A 19624-nucleotide genomic window follows, 5' to 3' on the forward strand; every position below is an offset into this window, starting at 1 on the left:
TTCTTTGCTGTGGTCCAGCCAAACACACACACACACACACACACACACACACACACACACACACACACACACACACACACACACACAGACATAAAGCTGTGTGGCACTTACTCTGATCTATTGTTATGCTGATTAATGTAGCATTAATCTGATTTTTAGGTCTCACTCAGAGCTTATTTGAAAAACAGATGAAAAAATAAAAGACATCATTGATGATGCATTAGTCTGTCTGGAGAGGCGGGTCTGGAAAAACAATTTTCTTTAGCGCAGACTGTGAATTCTAATCTGATATGCTTTGTGCCTATGCTTCTGACATTCTTTTAACAGGTTCACATCCATAAGCAGAAAACCATTTCAGTCAATGGATTTGATGATTTAGACATTCAAATCTTACACCCCAAAAGTAGAACGCTGATGTTGTGGTTTGTCACACACAATAGGCTCCTTTATTTGAATAGTCAAAATCCCTTTTAGTGTTTGCTTTGCCAATAGGGACCTGTATGAGCTTTAAGTAGTAGCACAGCATTCGGATGCCTGGCCAGGTCTTAAACACAACGGCAATCAAGCAGCTACCTTGCTATTGTGGAGTGCTAAAGTTTAATGGCTATAAAGGATTGTGACAAATTGCTGTCATTGCTGCATTCATATCTACTAATATCAGTTTTTTATGCTTCAATTAGATTCAATAAGTGTGGCAGCAGTAATGAATTCCTCTACCAGTTTAAGAGACATGACCTTGGGTAATGCCTCTAAATAGAAAAGACTGATATTACGGTTTCTGTCATTTCATAATCTTGCAAACTTGAAAGAAGAAACGTTTGTTTATTTAAAAGCACAGCAACCCGGTCCCCTGGGTTTATACTTGCATGTGTATGAATTAACTTTGTTGGCGCATGCATCATTATAGAGAAAAGGCATTTGTGAAACAAAGATGATTATCCTTGAATAAACAATCCACTTGTAAAAACCAAATTGCTCCCCACTGAATTGTAATCGCACAGCTGCAGAGCCAAAACAGGAGCTTAATGGACACTTGATGATGCTGGGATGAAGGGGCAAGAGTCAAAACAAATCACCACACCTCAGAAGTGCACTCCCACTGCAGTAGTTGTATTTCATGTTTAAAGAAACATTGTCAAGAGCACAAAAGCTCAAATACTTGCATTCCTGTTTAGTGATGTTGGTAACCATATTTGCACTTAACGTCTTTTTTTTTCATATGAAATCCATATTTTATGTACATTTTCATGTGTCAAAATGTTCAAAATCTTGGATTACATTTATTGAATATCATATTTTCCAAGGATGAATTGTAGAATCATTGCAAGGCTCATTTCCCCCACTGGGATCATTAACATCTAATCAAATAAAATCTAATCTAATCTAAACCAGACAAAACACACACACACACACACACACACACACACACACACACACACACACACATACACACACACAAACCTTCAGAAATTGAAAATACGGAACATGTAATGTGCTGTTACTGAATGGATACAAGCAATGAATCCTCCTTTCTTTACTGAATTTACTCAAAGACACAAAGGACATGCTGAGGTCCAACCAGAGCCAGATGTTAGACATCTATCAAAGAGACTTGTTCCCTGGGTGGAAAGCAAAATAAAAGATGACTTCCAGGAAAGGCTATGCTTCAGTGCAAGGTGGTATATGGGTATTAACAAGGCACAAGCACATATGGTTACACATCCATATGTGTAACCCTTAACCTGAACAAACACATTGACATATAATGTGTGCATACAGAGAAACACACACACACACACACACACACACACACACACACACACACAGCTGTACTTTAAGCCCTTGGTCACTACTCTAGTACCAATATCTATCAGCTTCATCTCAACATTGAGAATCTACTGTACGGTGAATCACCAGTTTTCATTTTCAGATTGACAGTGTATCTGCCACAACTCATCCCCCCCAGACCCCCACTCAATCCCTCCATCTGCACTCCTACTACTCTATCTTCCCTAAGTGTACCTGGAATCAATCCATTTCACTGGAGGCTGTCAATCATAGGCTTATAAAGGAAGAGGCGCAGAAAATCACATAGTTGAGGTTTAAAGGCTTCAGAAAGCAAGACGACAGTAAACAACAGCAGCAGGGGGGGCGGCAGTCTTCCTTTTGCAGGGGCTTTGGAAAACACACCCTGAGACATTGTCATATTTATACCTGTGGGATGTTAAAGCTGGAGAAAAAAAACAACTAAACAGTGCTTTTTGGTAGTGGGTGAAAAAAATAATTGACATTACTTGTGAAATAAATAGCTTAAACAAAGAGAAGTTAATTGAAGCCGTAGCCAGTGAGGTAATTTACCATTCTCAGTGTCTCTAATATACTACAGGTAATGGAAACAAAACTGGAGAGCAAAACTTCCCTTAAGATTAAAGGACAAGTTGAACAACAATTTGTCAAACCAGTGTTGCCAGGGTTAGGGTTAACCCGCTAAGCGACTTTATTTCTAAAAAGCAACTAATTTAGGGAAATCAGGGGAAAGCGAGATATATTATTATATTATTATATTTCCATGCATGCTGCTCAGAGTAATCACAGTCCACAGCTCTCCTCCCAACAGCACGGGTTCTCTCTCTCCCTCTCCTCTTGCGCCGTGCAGCAGGCAGTCAGCCGACACAACCACTAAGCTTTATGCAAACGATACGCAATGATGTCACCAACATGCAAATGAACATATGATGTCATCTAGCGACTTTTAGCAACTTTTTTTAAGCTAGTGCTAGCTACTTTCATTGGAAAAGAGTTGGCATCACTTCATCAAACACTTATATTGTTCTGAAGAAAGCTGAGAAAGGGGAGTTTTAGCTTTGTGCATGTCACGGCACACAAACTGCATTGATGTTTCAGCTTACACACATAGATAGATGGATGGATGGATAGATGGAGGATTACTTTATTGAAAGAATGGTTGGACATTTTGGGAACTACAGTACGTTTTATCGATACCACTCTATCGAAAGTGAAATAAAGAACCCGCTAATCAGCAGAGGTGCTAGTTAGCTCTATAATTAACACGTTATATGTTGTGGTTTCATTTTGTACATAAACCGAAGTGTAAAAAAACAATACATCGTGGTTTTATGTGCTGGAGTAGTTTTTGGCTGTGCACACTTCCTGAAGTTTACCTAGTTGTCTGGCAACTTCACAGTTACGACAGGACTCCACAACTTCAACAATAACACAAACAAAAAGTGAGCTCTAGAGGTGCTGGTAGGTGGATTTTGTTATGTTTTGACAGAGCCAGGCTAGCTGTTTTCCCGTTTCAAGTTTTTTATGCTAAGTGACTACTGGCTGTACATGCTTGGCTTCACATTTACAGTACAGACATGAGAGTGGTATCAATCTTCTCATCCAACTCTCGGCAGGAAAGCAAAGAAGTGTATTTCCCCAAAAAGTCAAACTATTCCTTTAAACGAATACTGTAGAGGAAGCTGAAATTAAGCAGTGATAGTTTAACTCCATCGGTGTTTCAATAGACAGGAGGGCGACAACATAAAATGTGTTGGCTAAATGTTTTAGTCCCAGTGTGCAATAGCACATTAGTTGTTTTCTAGGGGTCTGCCAGAGGCCAGTTGCATTCATGGTAGCCATCAGGTTGATTCTCCACAGTGGTTCGGGGCTGAACAAAGACAGATGCTATTCAACTGACAAGCCCAGCCTGTAGTCTATGACCTCAATCTGCTGTGGACCTGTTGTTATGCAGTGAGCATTACACAAACATCTCTAAACAAGCAAAAGGTTAAAGATGCTAATAACAAATTAAAGGCTGTGTCTGCCAACTTGCTCCAGTGAAACAACAACACATTACTAATTCAAAAGCTGCCAAAAAAAAATTAAGCTTGAAAATGAAATGGAGCAGGAAAAATGTTCAAACATAGCATGACAAGATGGCGGCTTAATTTCTCCCTCTCTGCCTCACACTCTGTTTCTAAAACAAGGAGCTTTCATTCATTACTTTATGAGGGTTCAAAATACCATACCTGGAGCCAAAACAAGTCTCTCCACAGAGAATGGCTGGCCTGTTTGTGCAATGTTGGTAAATCAAAGACCCTTTCACATTATGGCAAGGTACATATTAAAATGACTAACAAAAACACTCTACTGCAGCGCTGCTGTATGAATACTTCCATTAGTGATCGAGTTAGCAAACATAGCTCTCAAGCTCTGGCCCTAAACATGGCATTTACCCTAAAACCGAGCATTTAAACCAGAAAGAAACAGGACATTGTTTGAGTGGATTCAGTGGCATTCAGACACACTAGTGGACTGAATGCTGGCATTTTTTGGAGGGTAATTCATTTTAGCATTTTAGCAATTTGAATTAAAAATACCCACAAGCATAAGACACATGTCAGGACTAGGCACTGCTGACTTTTGCTAGACACCAAGAGACTACATTTATTTCACTGAAATGGTTTTGGAAAAAGGAAATGGGGCAACACCAAAAATGAAACAACCTCTAGTTGACCAGAACACACAAACTGTGCATACAGTATGATTATATAAGTGGGCTCAAGCTGCACATTAAACTTGTTGTGTTACATTTCCGTGCATTCTTTGACAGGAGCTGTCTCAATGCAGCCGCTTGATGGGATAAAAAGACATGCTTTCATATATGATTAACTGTCCAGGTTTCCTTTAGCCACCCCCTTTCACTCTCACTGTCTCTCTTCATCTTTTACTCTCTTCTTCCTCTACTCTCACTTTTCTTCCTGCCTACACTTGCCCAACCTTTTCTCTCTCTATCAAATTTAATTTGCCTCATTGGCATGAACAAAACAAAAAAAAACATGTTGTTGCCAATGGAGTTTACAGAAAAGGCATATACATATGACATATTAAATACTGTACTGATCGCTATACAACACACTACTATACAAAACAATTACATTACACAATAAGATACATTACAATGTTGTATAATTTATATAATTACCATACAATAATATGCAATATACAAATCTGTAATTTTAGGATCCGTGGCAGGCAGATCCATATTTAGCTGCCAAAGAAGCTGCTGTCCCATCTCCTAGGAGAACTGCCAGCTTAGCTCTCTTCTGGGGTTAACAAAGGGAAGTTTGGTATTTTTCCGAAGCGTAAATCTTTACCTAACCCCTCCCCCCCCTCCCTTTCCCTCTCTCTCTTTCTTTCTGCAGCAGTCCTCAGAGCGGGGCTGGGTTCATCAACATGTGATTCCTATTCATAGAATGTAAACAGTAATACAGCCATGCCGGTTTTTCCATTTCACATTCAGTCCAGTTGAGCAGGCTGGCTTAAGCTTAACGCTCTCACAGCTACACGGACTGGTTTTGTAATAGGAGTCCTATTACAAAACCAATTTCAAAATAAATCTTGAATGATATGTTGCATTTTGACACATCTTGAGCTGCTATGTTGCTTACATCTTATCCATTTAGGACTGGTGTTTAAAGGAAACAACAACACATCTGCAAACACTGCACTGCAAATTGATTACACAATTTAGTTTCAAGCTGCCTGCAAGAGTCCTTATAAGGGGAACATTTCACTTTTTTAAAAGATTTTTCAACAAAAGCTACTTTTTCAATTGCCTAGCAAGCATCAGACAGGCTTTAAGGTCAGCCTGCTCTCTTCCACCCCATAGTATGAAAACAAGGCAGCAGGCAGAGCTGTGACTCACTGTATCAGTTAACTTTCCCATTCCCTGGTTACCAGTGTTAGCTCTTGATGGGGAAAATATGGGCTGGGACTCTGGGAACAAGTTAGCTCACCTCACTGTGCCTCAACGGATCTCATGGAAACTCCCGTTATTATGTAACAAATAACGTCACAAGAAAATGCTGCATGAATGATATTTGCACAGTAGGGAACTGATCGATTGGTGAGTTATTGATGTATTGGATGTCATCCAAAGTCAAATTTAGCATTGACATGATTTATTGTTTGTAAATATAATCATTTAGCGATGACATACTGATTTTTTACTTTATAAACCATGAACACAGTACATGTCTTATATATATATATATATATATATATATATATATATATATATATATATATATATATGACATATAAATGAAGGAATGTTTTCCAACACAAAAATTTACAGTTTATGTCATTATACACTAATTTAGGGCTGGGACGATTCATCGACGTCATCGATTACAAAAATACGTAAATTTGCATAATGTGCGTCGATGCATTGGAATAGAGGAAGATGGCAGTGCCCATAAGGCATGGTTTTGTCTGAAGAAGCTTCAGCTCAAAAAACATCGCCAACGGTCAGCATGATTTATGGTCCTGCAGAGGCTCCACATAGAGCTTTCGCCGTAGCCTACATAAGTGGTCTGAAGTTAATACTTGTGCATTGGTGTGTGCGTCGATGTCTTTAGGAGAATAGTAGGACCGATGTGTGTGTGCGTGGGGAGTGTGTGGTACAGCGAGTGAGAGAGTGATGGGGATTAATTTTGGAGCGAGTACCGACTCTAGAGTCATAGTGAGAGAGTTAACTTTTCCTGCTACAGGTTTCCCATTTCCCACCGTGGACAGAAAGCACAGGGAAGACACAATGTTTCTCTCACTATGACCCTAGAGTCGGTACTCGCTCCGAAGCTAATCCCCGGCTCTACCACACACTCCCAATGCACACACACATGCCAGCCCTGCTATTCTCTTAAAGAATGACGCACACACCAATGCACAAGTATAAACTACAGGCCACATACGTAGGCTGGAGCCCTGCGTTTGAATTATTTTCCTTGCCCCACACTGATGCAAAAATACATTTGCCAGTGATCATCTTAACTGCATATTACTCCAGTGATGAAATAAATCCATGTCATAGCCATTTTAAGTTTTATGTCAAGTACATAAGTGTCAAAAATATTGATTCTCCAAAGTTCAGTTCAAAAATCTTTAGAATAATGTGCAAATTAATCATATTTATTAATTATTATAATTAATTAAAAAGAATCGTTAGATTAATCAATGACAAAAATAATCGTTAGAGACAGCTCTACACTAATTCAAAATTATTTCTTACATTTTCCCTTGATTTTAAAATGTTTTCAATTCACACAACTATGAAACAGAGGAAAGCGTGGTTGTATGCGCCTTGCTATAGAATCTTGTGTGTTTGCAGAGCTGCATATTCTTCCGCCACTGACCTACATTATATTTAAATGTTCTTTGAGTGCTGCCACTATCCCCAGATTCTATATTAAATTAGCTGTGCTGGTGCATTTGTAATAATGTGTTATGCTTTGGCTACACTGCATTCGTAATGTATGCGGACTCTTCGCGGAGCGGATTTGCAGCGTAATGTATCTTTTAACTGGCTACATCTGCAGCTCACACACAGCGTTTGCTTTGGGATTGGATTGTTGTTGTTTTTTCAGTTTTTGGAGCCGGCACAGCGCTGTGAAACGTCAATCTACTGTCAGCTGTTATCATAGGCCACAGGTGAGGTAAACAGGAAATAAAAACAAAAACTTTCAAAACGAAACTGCCAATACGCGCATTGACAGTCATTAAGTCATTTCCTGTATATCGGTAGTTTAATTTAAAAGAAATAAAGACACTTTATGATCCATTTCTGAGTAAAAGGGTCGCACACACCTCATGTAAAAAATATAAATAGAATGCTGTCCTATTTTTACGCTTGTAGAGCGGATCTCTGCGGTGCATATGCATCACTCCCATGCTGGTCTCATGTCCGGTGTAGCCAGTTTCATTGATTATAGTGGAAGCGTAGTGTTGGAGCATCCACGCCGCACACGTTACACGTGCAATGTAGCCGGTCCGGAAGGGTTGGTGTCAATATGTGAACAGTGCTATGTGCTTCTGTGTGTGTTTTTTGTTTTGTTTCTTACACATGACCAGTATTTGTTTTGTTTACAATTCATGTTCAGATGCAGGTGTGTCTCAAAGTATTACAGACTCACGTGACTCTGCGGTCTTGTCATTGTAGGTGCAGCTGGGTGTGTGGTTGCATTACACCCACACTCATTTTCACAGCTGTATTTGTTTCCTATGTTCTTTTCCTTGCCTGTCAGCAGTGCTGATGAGAGCTCTAATGTGTGAAGGACATTTGCTGATGCAAGACACTGAAAATGAAATAAACAATCAATTATTGTCAAGGCCAAGCCAGACTTGCTAATTGGTTTAAAACATTTATACATGAAAGTGGAATGAAATAAGATTTTCACAGAGTTGTGACAGTGAGAACAACACAACTCTTCTCGTTCACCCTCCACTTAATGCTTCTGCCTGTTACAGCTTGGCAGCCTGTGGGTAATGAAGTTAATACTGTCAGAAGCCATCTCATCAGCTCTCCGAGGCTCTTTTGCTGCGGTGGGGAGCCTTATCAGGTCTCAACACAACACTGAATAGCAACCATGCCCCTGCCTCACTTCATGTCGCTTCCATTATTGATGTGCATTTGCCCAGGTGAGAACAAACCCGGGATCAGAATTTGGCAGAACAGCTTATTAGATATTAAGACTCAGCTGAGCGTGCTGGAGGGAGGAACGGATGAAGAGTGAGGGAGAACAGAGTTACCGCTGTCAACAAAGGCAAAAAATTTAATCGGTACGCAGGCTTCAAGCCCAATAGCTAATGTTAGGGGTGTAAACTTTTGACCCAGGAAATCAGGCTTTAAGATGGGCTGTGATCAAGTGGACAGTATCATGTAAATCCTCTCTTTAAATATTTTGCTTGCAGGACTTGGATACACTGTCCATATGTTTGTTCTTAAAAAACAATATGAATGTCTTTATTTTTATTACTCTGCCTCTCTGTCTCTCTTGCTTTGCTGCCTGCAGTATAAAACTTTTAAATATACTGAATTTGGCTGAAGTTTGCTTTCATATACACAAAAAATATTGACTAACATTATCAAAGCTAGTTCACCTTGAATATTGTCCAAGAGCTACAACATTGATTCTGTTTTCTATGAGTAAGCACCACAGAACTCTATATTTTGGAAGAAAATGATTCCCCTACATGTATTGATGAAACTAAAACAACATCAAATCAGATGATGGAGAGAAAAAGCACAAGCTGCAGAAGTTGACAAATCTATTGCCTTGCCTTGCAGAAAACAAACTTGCTTGTGTTTACAGTTGACTCCAATTCAGCTTCAATTTTTCTATATTTCTATCTGTGTGTATGTACGTGTACAAGAGCATGGCGCCAAGTTAATGGCTTACCTTTTACTGGTATTTTCTATATATATGCAAATTTACTCCACATAGTGTGAAAAAGCAATCTACGCACCACATAAACGGCGCTTTCAGCTTCCGAAAAGAAGTTCTTTTCTGTGGGAAATTGCATCCTGTACACCTATATTAGCCTGAAATGACTGTCAAGAAAACAATAGCCCTCTGTATGAAGATTGACGATATATTCCTGAAAATTTTTCCCATTGTGAAAAACGGCTGACGTCTTTGAATGCATCGTATTTGTGCTCTAAAAGAACTAACTGAGCCGTAAGACGCCAGCCACTTTGTCAGTATCGTGCCAAACTGTATTAGCAAATGGTGTTGTCCAAGCTGGTGTTATTGATTCTAGACGACAGAGGCAGACACACAGGTCAATACTAAGGTCTCAAAGGCATCAACAATCCCGACTGCTCGTATGACAAATGTCCTTATTAAGAAACATCTCTGAGAAAAAATAGCCTGCTGTGCTACTACAATGGATTTTGACATTTGTCTTCTCCTCACCGTAAGATAAAAACCAAAATGTTTCAGGGGAGGAAACCCTATACTCTTGCAGCTACAGATTCAGCTAGTATTTGTGGTGATAAGAATGAGATTAGGGAGACAAAGAGTCAAAGGCAGAATGCCTAGGTGGCGAATGTGTGCGTCCTTGTTTATGTGTGTGTGCATGCTGTTTCCTAAATCTGCCTGCACCGGCAGCTGGGGCTCAATCTTCCAAGCCGTCTGCACAGCCTGCCAGCCGAGGGAAATACATTTATGCGCCTGATACAAAAGATAGCACAGATGAAAGACTTGTTGGAGTTGCCTCGGCTGAATCATCCGTAACCTCATTACACACAGTCAGAGCAACGAACCTCGTTTTGGGGACAACTCTGTCTCCCTCCCTCCTTTTCACGTAAAGGAGAAAAAAAACAGTGTGAAATGACGAAATGAAATCGACATTTCAATATTTTAAACCCTAGATGGATTTTCCATTTCAGCTCTGGTGGTCTCAGTGGGAAAGGCCTTACTGCTACACCTCATGCTGCATATACATATAGACCATGTGTGTCTGCAGCGGCTGCATTTATCCAAATGCAAAAGGAAAATTTCTCATAACCGTTCAATTAAACGGAACTGTATTGAGCTGTCAGCAGCGAAAAAAGGCTGCTTGACCAAAACCATTAAACACGAGCTTTTCTGCTCTAAGTACAGCATTCACCTTGGATCGAAGTCTGTTCACTCGGCCCCAAAAATAATACATCCAGGAAGGCCATTTGCCACTTTAACTGTAGATGTAGAATGTGCCATTAATAAAGCAGGACGTGTTTGTGATGTGTTACTAGGCTGTTTTAGTTATTCATTATGACCGGGTGTCAGGGAAAGAGAGAGAGAGAGAGAGAGAGAGAGAGAGAGAGAGAGAGAGAGAGAGAGAGAGAGAGAAAAAATACAGTAAACAAAAGTAGATGGAAAAAACACAAGGTCAAAAGAAATCAGCTCAAAAATAGATCACACACCCAGAGAGAGAAAAACAATAAGAGCAATAAAGTTACGAGAGAGTGGCGAGGTGGGAGACCTTGCCATCCGTGTGACCCCAGGGAGGGTGTTCCTGTCCTCTATCTCGCCCTCTCACTCTACAAAGTCAGAGCCTTCTATTTATACAGCGCTGTAATGTTTGGCATTTCCTTCAAGGGGGGAAGAGTATGAGCCATTGTTTCCCCTGGCTGCTGTGTGATTGGCTCAGCAAGCTCCATGCGTTGAAATGTCAGAGGCTTGTAGCTCTATATGTTCGATTAGTTTTATTTATCACAGATAAACAATCATTTGTCCCTTCTCGAGATGGGAAATATTGTTGATCTGCAGTTCAGACAGCCGTTTGATGGATTGAGGTTGTTTTTTTTCTCTCTACCCTTTGTGAAATATTGATATGAGACATGTTGTAGGTTGCTAGTGTGTACATGCTGGGAGAGGTAATACAATAACAACACAACTGTCCAAAGGCAGATCTGAGCTTGCAGCCGCTGCCGCAACAATGATGTTGCAATGATATGCAACATACAGTCATTGGAAACTCATCTGCAGTGGCGAGCAGTCACTCTAAACTTAAGGAGCAGACAACTCCACTGACAAAGAGGCAGGTAGTTTAATATCACAGAAATATGTAAAAATATGCAGCCAGAATTCTAATGTGAAAGCTTTTTGAAAAAGAAAAAAGGCTTCTTTTTTTTAAAAACTTGGGGCAAGATGGAGTTAGGTCTTACATATGCTCTAAAACATTTTGAAAAATGTGTTTGTGAACTGAGAAAACAAAAACCAATCCCCCTCCGTATAGCCCTGCAACTGAAGCTGACACAAATCAATAGGTTGTTAGTTAAACAATAGCTGCCCAACACTGCCGGCATTTTAAAAATAGCCATTCCCCAGGGCACTGCAAAACCAAAGAGAATAATTGTGAAGGTTAACAATGCCTGCTGCTATATCAAAATTGAACTGAACCAATGGCCTGGAAAGAGTTCAGTCCAAGGGTTTTTTGCTGGAGGCAGGTTTACAGGAACTCCCACTAATAGTAATGACGGGTCTGGATAAAATGATCAACTTCAGCGGAGCAAGTTTATATTTTATGGAACTGACAGTGTTTATAACCTCCTATGGGTACTGACAGATGATCTAGCTTTGGCAGAGTGTCTTAGAATTATATCAGAGATTCCTAGAGATCGCTGTAACTGTAATCAACCAGCAAGAGAGGAACAGAGCTGCTTTTAGAGAGAAGGTGTTCCTTAAAAATGCCTGCTGGGTGGATGAGTGTGTATGATAAAAGTATGTATATGCGAGCATGAGAAAATCGAAGAAAGAGCCATGTTTTTTTCCCCTCCTCTACCCCCATGACTTCTTGTCTTTGCTCTCTGCTCTGTGCAGCTATTAACCCTCCCCAGAATCCTCCAAACATCCTTGAAGCTCAAAAATCTTTTTTCACGCCTCCTCCTGTTTACACCTACCCTCTCAAACTGTCTCTTTATAGTTATTTTATCTCTCTCAGCCACCGTTCTCCATGCCCAATCCCACCAAACCCACTATTTTTATTACAACTGTGCTGGCATTATAGAGTTGTTCATTATAGCTCTGTTAAATGGCCCAGAAATAAAGAGAGTGAAAGTTAGTAACAGGTTTTTCACTATAATCTAATCTTCTAATGCAGTGACGTGTGAAGCAAGAATATTCTTGGATACTTTTTTATGTTATGCATTTTGTAGAATCTTCCATAATTCCATCCTCAGATGAAAACAAACACCTCAACACTATGCTCACATGTCATGTACAGTATTTACCCCTGGGTCACACCACCATTCCCTGGGCAGAGCTCCCCACTCGCCAACACCTCAATGGCTCCTGCATCCCAGAAAAAGGAGGTGTGGTACACTCTACCCAACAGAGAGGCTTCTGGGATGGGCAGCATGATGGCAGAACTGGGCCTATCCCCAAGCTCCCGGTGCCAGCAGGTGAGATCATGGGAAACACGTGTGTCTCTGTGGAGTATACACAGGCAGCTGGCTGTTAACTAGCATGGTGGGAGGTTGGATGCCTCCTCAGCTCAACTGCTGCTGTTAGGCTGGAGTGGAAAGAAAAGCCCCTTCTCTCCTCCTGTCCTGTTAGACCCTAGAGTTTTGAGGGTTTTTTGGGGGTGTTTTGCACACATCAGAGCAACAGAACAAGCTAAGGCTGCGATTCACACCTACAGTTATTTTGGATCAAACCACAACCCAAATATTACTTTGACTACATTTTTGTATTTGGTTGTTTAGGTTCAAGCTGTCAAGTTGCTTGATCATTAGACACAGTATTGGCAGTCAGGATGTCGAAATAAATCTCTACATTTAGATAACATTTTTACTTCAGCTTAACAAGAAAGATTTATTTCTTCATGTTTACAGTTTATAATATTCTACAGGAAAAAAAAGTTATTTCTTCCCCCATGTCAAGCTTTCATCTCTGCTTTCCCCACCCTCTTAAAGCTCCTCTCATTCACACATTTCTATTTACATCACCAAACAACAGTATAAATCCAACACCAACAACTGAACAGAGCTGTCATCTATTAATGGAGTCTAACTCATTGTAAATATCAATATACACTTCAAGTTGATTCTCTTTATTGAACTGAGCACCTGCACTCCTTTCAAAATCTAGCCTCCTGCTAACTGACTGAGACTCTCTTTCTGAGGCATCAAAGTCATCCGAGTTCAAATTACATTTTTCTCACCTCCCAAATCACACTAAATGACATGTAAACTGAAAGTGGAAGAAAGACCTCAGAATCCTCAAATGATCTTGGTGTGAATGCCACTCTAAAATAAGACATTGTTAATGTGGCCAATGTAACAGTCCGAGGTGCAGTCTAGCGAGCTCCCTTGCTGATTACGTTTCAAAGGCACCACTCACAAGGAGCAATGGCAGATAATTAGATTTCAGTCTCGTGGGATTCCAATCCACACTGATGCAGTGTAATGTTATCAAACTCTCTGGACATCCAGCCATTACACAGGGTGAACACAGCCAATAAACATTTTGTCTAATGTAGTAAACATGTGTAAACAATTCACCTGTTACTGTGACAGATCTTTGAAGTAAAGCTTGTAATCTGTTGCACACATGCTCCACGAGTTTATTTATTTATGACACTAGAACTGTGTATGTAATCCATTACCCATGTGCACCACACTTGTGTACAGTACAGTGTATATCACACTGCCATTAATGTCAACTGAAAAGGCTTGCACTTGTCTCAGATGACACTGAGACACAGAGACGGAAGGAAAGAAAGCAGCAGAAGAAGAAATGCAAAGACAGGAGTAAAATAAGTTATAGTGGTATTTGCCTCCGTCATTCTTTAAATGTATTTTGTTCTTCATGTGTTTCAGATTATTGGTTTCCAAACATCTCTTTTCTAGGTCAGTGGGTTGTTAAAGCTGGAATCAGTTCAGCCTGTAGCCCCGAGCTAAAGCCTGGGCCTCTGCCTGCAGCTTAATGGCTTTCACTGGTTTACCTTAAGAGAGCATGACATGCTCTCTGCCACTGCCAGTTTGTTGTCTGATCTACCCCCTGCTCCTCACATGTAAAGTTATTACCTAATGAGCAATGTTTATTAGGTAATGTTACTTATGTTAACTGTAATGCTACGTGGTCAAGAGTGGTACTGCAGTGAGTCTGTTAACATCCCAAATGTCCAAAAACATCCCAAAACATACAACTAGTCTTTGGTTTTGGAGCAGAAAACATAATCTTTTCTTCAGCATTTTCCCCAAATATTCCTTATTATACATATGTGTGTTCTGCTCAGATAGTGTTGCAAGCCAGCTGAACAACTGAATGCAACTGCTCATTCAAAGTCTGAACTTTTCAGTTCAAAAAGCAGTGAGGTAGATGTAACACCCAACCAGTATCACCATAACATCACATTAATGATGTTTTTGGCCCGAAAGTTAAGCAATGTGGTGCTAAGCTCTTTGCTAAACTACATGCAGTATGAAATGTATCCGGGAGAGAGGCTATACCTTCACTCAGTGCAATGAAGAGATCAAAGGAGTCTGGAAACAAAAACAGGAGGCAATCTGTCACACCATACATCCATCCATGCTATGTCTGCCTCGACTCCCACATTCATTCCCTTGATCCATTCTATATCACTCAGAAACCCTTCCCTCTGCTAATGAATACTCCCCAGTAAAGACTTAGCAATCTGTTAGTTGCATTCAGTTTTTGTACATTCCCCAACTAATCACTACAGCTTTCACACATGCATTTCATGCATAATTTCACCTACATCATGCTTCTCATAACTGTGGCTATAAAAGTGAGTAATTCTTTCACTGAAAACAATATTTATATTGTCTTTGTTTGGCTAATATGAATAACATGAAGGCATTTACTTATCTCCACTGCTGTCTGCTACTCGGGCGAAACTGGGTTGCCAGTTATTGCAAAACTATTTGTGTTGCACCTCAGTCTACTGCAAGACGTAAATTTAATCTTAGAGTAGAAGAGGGAAGGATTTATTGATTTTTTAAATAATATATGATTTTCGATAGGATGAGGGATAGGATGAGTCTCTTCTAAAACAGTGCCTGGTTAGGGCCCAAGGAATGAAACTGCTGTTCCACCTGTTTTGGCACTTCCCATTTAACATAGGTAGAGCCACGCTTCCTTCTTTCTGTTCCAACTATTGTGGTTAATATGAAGCTTGTTAACATATCCCTGTTGCACATGTTATTTTGAAAAAGAGCTTTCTGTCAGAACACACGTATTGGCATAAACAACTAACAAAAGCGTGAAGACCATTCGATACTATGATTATTACGGTGGCCCTGAAGTGCAAATCACAACAGCAAATAGAAAAACGCAACAGTAAATCATAAAACACAACGGCAAATAGGAAAACACGACAGCAAATATGAAAACACGACAGCAAATATGAAAACACTTCAACAAATATGAAAACACAACGGCATTAACTTCTACCGGAAAAGGTAGGGCCTATCTAGTAGAGGATGGACCCTCCTGATTGGACAGACGGACTGTCTGTCTTTTAACAGGAAGAAGAGGTGAAAAAACACGGAAAAGCGCCTACTTTTAACAGAGAGACAGTCCGTCTGTCCAATCAGGAGGCTCCGTCCTCTGCTAGATAGGCCCTACCTTTTCCGGTAGAAGTTAATGCCGTCGTGTTTTCGTATTTGCTGTCGTGTTTTCCTATTTGCCGTCGTGTTTTCATATTTGCCGTCGTGTTTTCATATTTGCCGTTGCGTTTTATGATTTGCTGTTGTGATTTGCACTTCAGGGCCACCGATTATACTTACTTCAATGCTCCCAACACAATACTTTTATACCCAGCATACAAGCATGTCCTCCTGGGTATTGCTGCTATTGTATAAAAGAGACAAAAACCTTCTTTTTTTTACCACAATAACACAAACACTGAAAACGAACAACATATTTAAAACAAGGTCAGACAATCAGTCAGATTATGTTATTTATTCAAAATTGTTTTAAAGTTTCATCAAGGTAAATGCAAGACTTTCAAGACCTTTTAATGCCACTTAGAAATTAGATGTACGACTTATGTCACCTCTGAAATGAAGATGAAAAAATGTTCTGCCTAACTGGACTTATTTCTAAGCTGCTGAACACTAGACTTTATTTAAAAGTTGTCAAGGACTTTTGAGGACCTTGAGTAAAGGTGAGAAACACCATATAATTTATGATCTAATAAGTACCCGCAGACACCTAGATAAATCAGATAAATGTCACAAGTCACTAAATGTAAAAAATGGCCAGAGGGCAATCAGAGATATTATTTAGATTTTTTTTTTCTATTGTTCACTGACCTGCTGTGCTATGTTATTAACACCCTGTTATGGTCTGATTGTTGCAGTCACTGCACACAAAGTCAAAGGATTCAAAGTAATAATTATCATCAGTATTATATTCCAGTTCATTTGCACAATTCTGTTTTAAAGGGACACATGCCTTTTACAATCCAAACCATGACAAGCCATTGGGCATTAAAGCTTTGTGTTAATGACCAATAAACAAATAAATGTATCTCCCTTGATCCTTTAAATTCAGTTTGACACCATATAGGACAACAATGTTTCTTTAAAGCTACCACTTAACCTTAATCTTCTTGCTGTCTTCGGTTAATACCAAGACAAACAAACAAACAAAATAGGTTAACAGCAGGTGAAGCTGACACAAAATAGTGAGCTTTGCAATGTGCCTTGGAGCACTGACAGGGAACAGCATCCACCTTTCCTCAGAGCAGGAGAGGAGAGAGACTCAGGGAGTTGGATGGAAGGAGAGAGAAAGGAGACAGATGATTGATGCATGGATAAACCAAGAGAGAGAAAAATGAGAGACACTTAGAATGAGAGGGAGGAAGGGAGGATGAGAGAGACCACAGGAAAACAACCCTAAAGATAGACAGTCAGTCAGGAAAGGGAATGTATGGCTTTTGAAGGTTTAAGTGGCAGCCTAGAGCACTGACTCTTGTTTATTGAGATGGAAGCATACATGAGTGTGCCAATGTGTAATCGGCCTTATGAGCCACATTGTGTAATGGTAAGAGACAGCGCAGCTCTGAGGCTCTATGGCAAAAAAAACTGAACCGGGTAAACTACTACTACAGTGCACAACATGCACAGGGCTGATTGGGTTTGTGCTCTAAGTCCAACTTATCATGCTTTCGCTTTGCACAGAGAGAGAAAGAGAGGGGCGTATCAATCTGTGAAAAAGGATTTAAGATTTAGCAATGAGCCACTGATTTAAGTTAAGGTTGGAGTCCAATAAAAAGCAGCTCACTACTCAAGATGTACTCTGTTCATCTTCTAACAATAGTGACAACAGCTTCCCTGTTAAAGCTACCCTAACACCTTAGCACACAGAGGCATTCAAAGCAGCCCAACAACAAACACATTCCCTCATACTGTCAGCTGAGCTCAGTGGGATCATCAGCACATAGTTCAGCACTGCATGAGCTGAATTATGTGCAGCGACACTTCAACACTCTCCTGACAACTTTGTGCATTTCAACACAATTTGACAGGGTATTCATTCTGGGGCACCGGCTTATTTCGCTACTCTGTGGCAGATTTGTTTTGGATTTTAAAGTCATTGCTTCAGATCAGCTGAAATCATCATCCGTGTACAAACTATATATGCATTTCTGTCAAACTATTATTATTCAGTGAGACTGACGTGGGAATCTTAAAATGTGAAAAATGAATCAACATTCAATTTACGTTAAAAAGATATTGCATAACAATCACATCTAAACTCTTAAGACGAGTATTACAGGGGTATTACAGTGATACTTAAGAAGACTATAAAGGTAACGTCACTATTGATTATCAAAGACACAAATGCTACTGTACAAAAACATACAAGAACAGTTTAGGTCACTGCTTTTCTTTTGGAAGAATGAGAATGCCAAGAGGACCCATACATCCCTAACAAAATCAACAGATCAAATGTAAATAACCCAAAGTGTCTGTCATGACACAGAAACCTTGCAGCTCCCCAACTGAGGCTGAAACTAACATAAGCCCTAACATACGCAGAGGGACACATGTGCTTCACTGTTTCACATACTTTTGCAGACAGCAACACATGACTCTCACTGCTGAATCATTCGAATAAGAGTCTGCATTCTCTGTGTACCCAAAGTAGGGTACGGGCCACCTATGGTCCGATGGGAGTTACAGGGGACTTCCAAGCAAAATGTAGAAATCGTGTCATTTTACCAATCCCAGTGAGAAAAACCTGTTAATCTTATGTTTAGTCTCAGCACACACATCTACACAGAATACTGTCCAATTTGGTAGCTTGCTAAACCAACAACTGTCCATATATGGCAAAACATCACCGCATGTCTTTAGACATGAAAACACAAAATAAACCCTGTCCATAAAGCACCACGTGTCTAAGTTTGAGCATTATACCAGCAGTCTATTTCAGACAGGTTTGTTTGAATCTGGTCCATTCAAGAGAAAGCTAGCGGAGAACACAACAACACAATGTCAGTCTATGGTGGAAAAAATAACCACCGGTTCCCGTCACTATCCCCGGGCGCCTTTCTCACCATTGCGTGTGCCACAAAGCTGAAGCCCACACAGCGCCAGAGCCAGCCAGACACCTCTCTGCGCGGAGAGGAGGGGTTACAGACACCTACCAGCTTTACATGCCGAACTCTCTTTTCTTCTGTCATCTTGAACGTGGCCCGAAATGAAGTTAGAAGAAACAGAGGAGAGATGGACAGACAGATCCGAGCCGGGATACTGTAGCCTAGAGGACTCCTTCTCCCAAAGTCTGTTCCACACGGCGCAGCGCAAAATACCAGCCCAGTGCGTTCAGTCAGTGGTGCTGCACCGCTCCGCTGGCTACAGCACACAGGCAAGCGGAATATTCAACTTTGGAAAAATGAGAGAGGGAAGGAGACACACCGAGAGCGAGCGGGCGAGAGAGAGAGAGAGAGAGAGAGAGAGAGAGAGAGAGAGAGAGAGAGAGAGAGCAGCCATACAATCACAGGAAAGCGGCTCCTCCTACCCACAATACAAAAAGCAAAAGCCAGCAGATAGAGAAGCTTTAGGGCATGTTACTCCGAACTGTAACGCGCTGTCACTGTAGCCTAATAACTAATTTATTGTGTAGCAGCAGACTACACAACACACTTATTCATACAGTTTATTTGATAATCCAATTTAAATCTAAGTGCAAAGTGGATGATGAAAACTATCGACTTTATGGAATGAAGTTACCTCGCAACTACAGCGTTGCTGCTCAGTAACAGGGTCACACAATGAGGTCACCAACGGTAACAGAGGCAGTTAGAGGAGATG

At 40.4% G+C, this 19624-nt stretch overlaps 1 protein-coding gene across 5 annotated transcripts in view; it reads right to left on the bottom strand.

Moving 5' to 3' along the window:
- Positions 1 to 19133, bottom strand: part of mid2 (midline 2) — a 95382-nt gene extending 76249 nt beyond the window's left edge. For 2 of the 5 annotated variants that reach the window (XM_078260519.1, XM_078260515.1), the window contains exon 1: positions 4999 to 5104. In XM_078260519.1, the coding sequence (XP_078116645.1) occupies positions 4999 to 5083 (85 nt within the window). In that variant the 5' untranslated portion in view covers positions 5084 to 5104. Of the gene's footprint in view, positions 1 to 4993; positions 5105 to 18957 lie in introns of those variants that run through there. The other 3 variants (XM_078260520.1, XM_078260516.1, XM_078260518.1) reach the window with 3 other exon arrangements.
- Between the last annotated feature and the right edge of the window lie 491 nt (positions 19134 to 19624).

The sequence above is a fragment of the Sander vitreus genome, chromosome 10 (assembly GCF_031162955.1).
Source record: "Sander vitreus isolate 19-12246 chromosome 10, sanVit1, whole genome shotgun sequence".
Taxonomy (NCBI): domain Eukaryota; kingdom Metazoa; phylum Chordata; class Actinopteri; order Perciformes; family Percidae; genus Sander; species Sander vitreus.